An 8638-nucleotide genomic window follows, 5' to 3' on the forward strand; every position below is an offset into this window, starting at 1 on the left:
CTGAGCCAAAGGCAGACGCTTAACGACTGAGCCACCCAGGTGCCCCTAACATCTATAACCTAAAAGTTTTCTCCTCAGGAAACTAAAGAAAGAGTAATTTTAAGCCCAGTGCAAGCAGAAGAAAAGAAATTAACAAGTAGAAATCAATACAAGTAAAACAGGAAAAAAATAGAAAAAAATCAGCAAAACCAAAAGCTGATTCTTTGAAAAGGTAAAAAAAAATTGATAAATCTCTTGCCAGGATAATCAAGAAAAAAGAAAGAAGATTCAAATAAACAAAATCAGAAATGAAAGTGAGATTATCACTAGTGATTCCACAGACATTAAGAAGAAATAATGAAGGAATTCTATTAGCCCTATGCCTATAAATCTGGTAACTTAGATACAACGAACCAATCCCCTTTAATGATACAAACTACTAAAACTCACACAAGGAGAAAACAATAACCTAAATAGCCCTGTATCTATTAAAGAAATTGAATCAATAATCCATAACCTTCCAAAGACAGAAATCACCAAAACCAAATTCTACCAAACATTTAAGCATCACCAGCGAACATTTAGAGATCATCAGGGAACTCTACCACACATCTGAGTAAGAAATACCAATTCTCCACAATGCCTTCCATAAAACAGAGGTAGAGAGAATGTTTGATTTATTCTCTATGGCAAATATTACCCTAATTCCAAAACCAGATAGAAGGCACTACAAGAAAGGAAAACTACAGACCAGTATCTCTCATGAACACAGACACAAAATCCTCAACAAAGTATCAGAAAATTGAATCCAACAATATATAAAAATTATGCACCTAACAAGTGGAATTTATTGTAGGCATGCAAAACTGATTTAACATTTGAAAAGCAATCAGTATAATCCACCATACAGACTAAATAAGATATATCATATAATCTTATCACTTGATACAGAAAAAGACGGAATGACAGAATCCAATGCCCATTTATGATAAAGGTTCTCAAAATAGAATTAGAGGGGAACACCTAAATTTGATAAAGAATATCTACAAGAAAACTGCAACAACATACTTAACAGTGAGGAGGCCGCTTCACCCTAATATCAGGAACAAGGCAAGGTATTCTTTTCTCATTGCTCCTATTAAACATCATCCTGGAAGTCCTAGCTAGTGGATTAACACACAAAAAAGGAAAGAAAACATATACAAATTGGAATGGAGGAAATAACACTGTCTCTTTGCAGATGACATGACTGTGTAGAAATGCCACAGCATTGACAGTCTCCTGGCTACAAGGTCTGTAAGGCTGTAAAGCTAATATACAAAAGTCAATTGCTTTTCTATGTACCAGCAATGAACTGGAATTTGAAATTTAAAAATACCATAAATAATAGTACTTCCCAAATGCAGAATCCACCTAAAGAATATGTGTATTACAAATATATGAAACAACCCCACTGAAAGGGATAGAGGAATAAGGTGTTGACATAGGGTGAAGTAGTGAAGTCTATAAAACTAAAGGCAAAAATTTCTCTATATAAATATATAAAAATTAAAGATGAATATATATATATATATATAAACATGCATATATTCACATGCGTTACTATATATCAATAGATCTCCTTGCTTTATCAACTGTGAGGGCCTAGAAGCAATGATACCCCAATAGTAATGAGTACTCTTAACACCCAGATCTTGGTTTTGATACCATTCTCTAACCAAAGGTATCAGGACCCCCTGGAGAAATGGCAAATTCTAGGACTTGGACAGGAAATATAAAAGACTACACCATCTTGTAGTGCCAGAAGGTGTTAAACACACACATACACGTGCAGGTGTGCACATATACACACAGTGATGGGAGGAGGTATGTTAAATAAATACAAGAGCCAAGTGAAAGAGCTCACAATGGCCAAAGTTGGAACAATTAAAGCAATGAAAATATGTGAAGTAGTATTAGATTATAATTGAAAGTATAAAATATTGATTACTGGATTGTAAGGTAGTTATATTTTAACTTTTTGAGGAACAATGGAGTACTAGTCAGCCATAAAAAAGAATGAAATCTTGCCATTTGCACCAAGAGTATAATGCTAAGTGAAATAGATCAGACAAATACCATATGCTTTCACTCATATTTGCAACTTAAGAGACCAAAGGGAAAAAAATGAGAGAGACGCACAGCAAAAAAACAGACTCTTAATTAGAGAACAATCCAATGGTTACCAGAGGGGAGGGTGGTGTAGGGATGGGTTAAACAGGTGATAGGGACCAAGGAGTGCATTTGCCATGATGAGCACTGGGTGGGGGATGTATGGAACTGCTAACTTACTATATTGTATACCTGAACTAATGTAACACTGTATGGCAACTAACTGGAATTAAAATTAAAACTTAAAAAAAAATAGAGTCCATACTGATACCCTCAAGTATGTGGAAACTAACATCCCACTCGGCCCTTCTTAAATGTGGACTATGCATAGAGACTTTCTTCCAAAGAGTACAGCATGGAAAGGGAGAAACGAGAGTTAATTTTACCATGGAGAATCCTGACAAACACTACCTCAGCCAGGTCATGAAAGTTAACAACAGTGGTAATACTGATAGTATGTACCCTTTCTTTAAAAAAAAGTAGACACCCAATGTGGGGCTTGAACTCATGACCCCAAGATCAAGAATCACATGTTCTATGGCCTGAACAAGCCAGGCACCCTGATAACATGTACCCTTTATATGATGTGGTGAGTATAGCACTTACCTCTCCGGTCCTCTTCCCAAAAGCACTTAATGCCTGCATAACCACAAGAAAAAAGATCAAGCAAACCAAAATTGTGGGACATTATACAAAATACCTGACCAGTACTTCTCAAAAGTGTCAAGGGCATCAAAAACAGGGAAAGTGAGAAACTGTCACAGCCAAGAGGAGCTTATGGAGACAAGATGACTAAATGTATGGTGGTAACCTGGATAGGATCCTGGAACAGAAAAAGGACATTAGGGAAAAACTGAGGGAATTTAATATGTACTTTGGTAAATAGTAATGTATCAATATTGGTTCATTGTGACAAATGCACAATACTAATATAAGATGTTAAAAGAAGATACTGTGTATGGGTTATACAAAAACTCTGTACTATTTTTGCAATAATTCTGTAAGTCATTAACTCCTAATATAAAAGTTTATTCAAAGACCACTAAAAGCAAATAAAAGGCTAATGAAGAGCTGGGGTGGGGGGGGGGGGAAGGGGAAACACATAGGTTGATGGATCTGTTGAAATGGTAAGGCAGGGCTTAACAGGAACTTCCTGAGAGACAATTCCTCCTAAGAAAAAAGTGTCAGCAGACAAGAGATTAACAGGTGAGAATAGCACAGCATCTGGTTACTCAGATTTTTCTGGCTCAATCTCCATTATCTAAATCCAGTGGAGATGGCTGTATGCAAAAACACACACAACCTGACAAAAATTTTGGAGTGTTTTCTAAAAACTTTATAAAACATCAAGGCCCAAACACAATTGGGTACTACCCACCTGAATTAGGGTAACTCTGTTGTAGGTAGAGAATTCTCCACCTTTCTGTTGAGACAGTGTTGCTTTAGTCCATCATAGTCTATGCCCACCAGTAGCAATGGGGGCTTCAGGAGGGTACAGAGCCCCTGAGAAGGGGCACAGTGCCCAAGAGACATGGCATTACCCAGGGGAGAGTGGCACCCACCTTTTATCTGACTTATCCCTGGACACAAGTGAGACCTCTTATACCTCCCCCAAACACCTGACAGAATTCTGGTTCTGCTACTGCAGGGCAAAGGGTAGGAGCCAGCCCAACACAGCTCACACTCATTACCTCATCTGATCTTCTCCACAAACCTGGAAGGCAAGTTTTACCCCATTCAACAGATGACAAGACTGTTACAGCAATGGATCTGTAGTATGGGCCAGGTTGAGTCTTCCAGCTCCTAGTTTTATGAAACATTTTATATCCTGACCAAAAATTTTTGGTGTCTCCGCTGCATTCATGAGCTAACTGAACAGTTATTTTGATTGCTTGGTATATATTGTTTTCATGATGAAAGTAATCTATGTTTTTTAGGAGAAAATATACAATGAACAAAAAAAGAACAGGAAAAAAAAATCACCCACAGATAACCAGGACATAGCTTTCAGAGTTTTCTCTGTACACAGATCACTAGGTAAATACCTTTGTAGTTTTACAAAAATGGACTGATGCCATATATACCGTTCACCAAACTTTTTTCTTTTTAATTTTACAATATGCCATAAACATTTTTCCATGCAATGGACAAAAATCTGCTACTCAAACATCGAAGGCTATAGTTGGATAACAGAGTAATAGCTAAAGCAAGTATTAGCATAAGGTTAAAGCACAGGGCCTGGGCAAATGCCTGCCAGGGGCACTACACAAAAGGAATGTCTTCAAAGCCCCTCTGCGGGGCCCTGCACCCACCCCTGAGTTCCCTTGGGCCCCTTGGGTGGAAGGGGTCCTGTAAACTTTTTTGCATCCACATAAACCCCCCCAATTTCTGTCTGGTTTTCTTCACCTCATCCTCTACCCTGGCCATCTCGTCAAATTCTCTTATCATCTCCTCATTGCTCAAATGCATATCATGTATGGCCTCCTTATATTCCTTGAGGCACTGAGCCAGCCCCTTGTTGGTTTTTCTTTTGGCCTTCCTGGGTACATCATCCCCAGCTGGGCGCTTTCCTGCAACCCTTGGTTCGATGGCTGGCTTTTCTTCTTTTGGCTTTTCCTCATTCACTGGCTTTCCCTCATTCTCTGATTTTTCTTCTTTTGGCTTTCCCTCACTCACTGATTTTCCTTCTTCTTTTGGCTTTCCCTCACTTACTGGTTTTCCTTCTTCTTTTGGCTTTCCCTCACTTACTGGTTTTCCTTCTTCTTTTGGCTTTCCCTCACTTACTGGTTTTCCTTCTTCTTTTGGCTTTCCCTCACTTACTGGTTTTCCTTCTTTTGGCTTTCCCTCACTTACTGGTTTTTCTTCTTCTTTTGGCTTTCCCTCACTTACTGGTTTTTCTTCTTCTTTTGGCTTTCCCTCACTTACTGGTTTTTCTTCTTCTTTTGGCTTTCCCTCAATCACTGGCTTTCCCTCACTCTCTGGCTTTTCTTCGATCACTGGCTCTCCTTCCATCACTGGCTCTCCTTCGATCACTGGGTTTCCCTCCATCACTGGGTTTCCCTCCATCGCTGGGTTTCCCTCCATCACTGGGTTTCCCTCCATCGCTGGGCTTCCCTCCATCGCTGGGCATCCCTCGTTCTCTGGGTTCCCCTCGCTCACTGGCTTTACCTCACTCTCTGGCTTTCCCTCCATCACTGGCTTTCCCTCGCTCTCTGGGTTTCCCTCGCTCTCTGGGTTTCCCTCGATCACTGGCTTTCCCTCGATCACTCGCTTTCCCTCGCTCTCTGGCTTTCCCTCGCTCTCTGGTTTTCCCTCGCTCTCTGGCTTTCCCTCGATCGCTGGCTTTTCCTTGCTCTCTGGCTTTCCATCTGTTGGCTTTGTCATATTCTCTGGCTTTTCTTTATCCTTTAGTATTTCCTCATCTTCTGTCATTCTCTCGTTTTCTAACTTTTCCTTGTCTTCCAAAGTACAAGCTACTTCGGGTTCTCCCGCATCCTGTGACTGTTCTCTGTATTCCATCTTTTCTTCGTTCTCAGTCATTCCTTCATTTTCACTGCAGAGTTTTTCCATGTTGAGATTTCCCCTCCTTTTCCTGTCCTGAGGTAGGGAGGAAGAGGAGACAAAGAGGAGACAAGGGAAACTGAGGGCTTGGGGGTGGAATGCAGGTCCGGATAGTACAGGCATCTCTCCCCTTGTCAGGGTTCCCCTGACCTGGCCCGGCCTTTAAGTGTGCTTTCTGTCCACCCTCTCCCCTCACACACGTGAACCCACCATTTCTCTGGCAGGCCCTGCCATTTTCTCTCCGTTTGCTCAGAACGGCAGAGTGTGTATAAATGCGTTAGGAGGTGGGCAGTGGCGCCCCATATTCTGCTGGTGTTGTACCCTCCACACTCCCCACCCCTCTGGGTCCCTGTCCAAAGACTCCCTTCCTTCACTGACCTGCAGGGATTCTGAACAGATTCCTCCTCCTTTTCTAGCCTTGCAGAGTGCTGAGAACAGACACGCAGACCTGCGGACAGACAGGAGACATGGGCTGCGCGTTTGGATGGATGCACAAGGACTCAGCCCCTTTCCTGAATCCCGGCCCTCCTCATCCAACGTCTCCCTCCCCCACCTCCTCCGCCCCCCGCACCCCAGCCGCCATTTCTTTTCACGCCTCGGGCGCCAGACCAGGATGTTTTCCAAACTAATTTTGGATCTCTGTGTCCTTCTCCCCTGGAGGCAACTCGCCTCCCCACCCTCGAGGTCAACTTTTTTTCTCTACGCACGGACTGGTAGAGGGGGGTTATTTCCACAGTCTCACTGGCGGGGAGCCCCCCAGCTCACCAGCTCCGGCTCCAAAATGGACGGAGGGCAGCGAGAAGGAGGTGCGGTGAAAGGGGACACGGGTACAAGGGTGTCCGCTCTTCCCACCCTCCGCCGACTGGTCGCTAGCTCCCCCTTAGCCATTTTCCCACCGCCATCTCTATCTAGTCCGGCCAGCTTCCCTCAACCCGGACCCCATCCCCACCCTTTTTCCTCTCCGTGTTCGTGCCTCACCCCCCATTCCAGGGTTCCGCAGGCGGCGACGAAGGCCCTCACACTGACCTGAAAGAACCTGAAGCAACAATTACGAGCTCACAGACCGCTCCGGATCCGACCGCAGGGGAAGAGGGCGGGCTCCCGGACTGGTGCCCACATCTGCGCCCCGCGGTCACGTGAGCGCCGCGTCACCCGAGCTCGCCCCCCTCCCCCCGCCGCCCCGCCCACCAGCCGGCGTCCGCCAGTCACCCCACCGCTTTCTGGAGCGCTTCCCTTCTCACCTCTCTGGGCCCTTTTGTCCTTTTTCTCTTCTTGAGGTGGTCGAAGGAATAATTTTAATAAAAACCACAGAGGCTTTTTTTTTAATGGGTTGGGCGGTCGGGGGAGGAGTCTTGACCATGTTGCTCTTTCCTTTGAAAGAACTAGAGCCAGCCAATGAAATCGCATGAATGTGAACTTTAATGTGGTACATAGAATATTGCACTTTATTTTTTATTTTAATTTTTTAAAGATGTCTGTATTTATTTTAGGGGGGAGGGGCAGAGGGAAGAGAATCTCCAGCAGATTCCCGGTTGAGCCCGGAGCCCATGCAGGGCTCCATCCCACCACCCAGAGCTCATGAGCTGAGCAAAAATCTGAGAGTCTGAGACTTAACGGACTGAGCCACCCAGGCGCCCCAGAATATTGCACTTTGGAAAAAATTAGGAAAAACGTTCCCCGCAAGATAAAATTGTTCCTTTTTCCTGACATACGCAAACATAAATATTTAATTATTTAAATATAAAAATAAAATTATATTTGAAGCAGAAAAAAGGAACGATTAATTTTTTAATAAGTGGGACTAAATATAAAATGGACAATGACCTGACCATACATGACAGTAGAACTAGGACCCACAACCTCTGCAGCAAACAGCCCAGGAAGCTAAACCATAGCTTCTGAAGCAATCTTCAGGACTTGATCAATGACTGACAGCCTCTCTATTTTTGCCCCCCGCCAGGAAAATCCAAATATGCTCCCCAAACCAATCATATAAGATGTCCTGCTTTTAGTTAGCCTGATTCCAGCTTCCCCATGCCAGCAACCTCCAATCAGAGCATAAAGTCCTGTCTTTTGTTGGAGCTAAAGCTTTTCCACTCCCCAGACTTTCAGTCTCTGCCAAACACAGGTGATGGTGGCGGACTCACTTGTTATAACAAGTTCTGAGTAAGTAGTCTCTGTTTAAGTCTTTTGTGTGGAAGGTCTTTAAAAATATAATAACAAAGACATGAACAACTAAGGAAAACGTTGATAGATTTGACTACCTGAAAATGTGTACCAATTTCTTAAGGGGCTGGGGACACATGCACTCTTCTCTGCTCTTGTTGAGTGGAATGGTGAAAAATGTTCTGAAAAGTAAGCTGGTAAATTGTTTTAAAATAAAAATGATTGATATTTTGGTTCAGTAATTCCACTTCTAATATTTACCCATGGAGAGAATTAATAACATGCTAAAATATAATCTTATGTTTTTAAAAACACATTGTATTTAAAAAATTCCCATAGTAACTTTATTATGCATTTATTCTTTGCTGAAACTGGGGCTACAGTATTAGTTATGTAGGTTTTGTTTATAATGGAAAAAATGGAATATCACATTGTCCATCAGTACAGACTTAGTTACATAATCTTCTTAATACATTTGTATTCCCTGGTTATCCTCAGATGTTTGGTTAAGAAAAATAATTAAAATGTTGGGTTCTCAATACACACTAGAAATTATTAACTATTTATAATCCCCAATTACTATGGTGGTGGCACACAAAGGATAACCACAGGATGCCCTCCAGAGAATGCCACCTATGTGCCAGGAACTGTGTTAGCTACTTTATCTTATCTGGTGTGGAATTCATTTATACCTGGTAAAGGGACTCACACTTCAAGGAAGCAGAATGATTTATAAGGCTATAAGCTTAACTCAGTGTGATATTGGAATAAGCATAGCAGG

General features: G+C 42.3%; 1 protein-coding gene across 3 annotated transcripts; it reads right to left on the minus strand.

Moving 5' to 3' along the window:
• Nucleotides 1-4211: 4211 nt before the first annotated feature.
• TCEAL4 (transcription elongation factor A like 4) lies at nt 4212-6785 on the minus strand. 3 transcript variants are annotated; one of them, XM_045779409.2, is made up of 3 exons: nt 6718-6785; nt 6070-6139; nt 4212-5727 (listed from the first exon to the last, which is right to left on the minus strand). In XM_045779409.2, exon 3 carries the CDS (start codon nt 5698-5700, stop codon nt 4393-4395), a length of 1308 nt encoding a protein of 435 aa, XP_045635365.1. In that variant the 5' UTR covers nt 5701-5727; nt 6070-6139; nt 6718-6785; the 3' UTR covers nt 4212-4392. The 3 variants fall into 3 exon arrangements, with proteins under 3 accessions (XP_045635365.1, XP_087715518.1, XP_045635366.1); XM_087859392.1 differs by lacking the exon at nt 6718-6785 and adding an exon at nt 6670-6689; XM_045779410.2 differs by lacking the exon at nt 6718-6785 and adding an exon at nt 6457-6583.
• Nucleotides 6786-8638: the final 1853 nt, after the last annotated feature.

This window comes from Ursus americanus, chromosome X (assembly GCF_024610735.1).
Source record: "Ursus americanus isolate L20-20 chromosome X, mUrsAme1.1.p, whole genome shotgun sequence".
Classification (NCBI taxonomy): Eukaryota; Metazoa; Chordata; class Mammalia; order Carnivora; family Ursidae; genus Ursus; species Ursus americanus.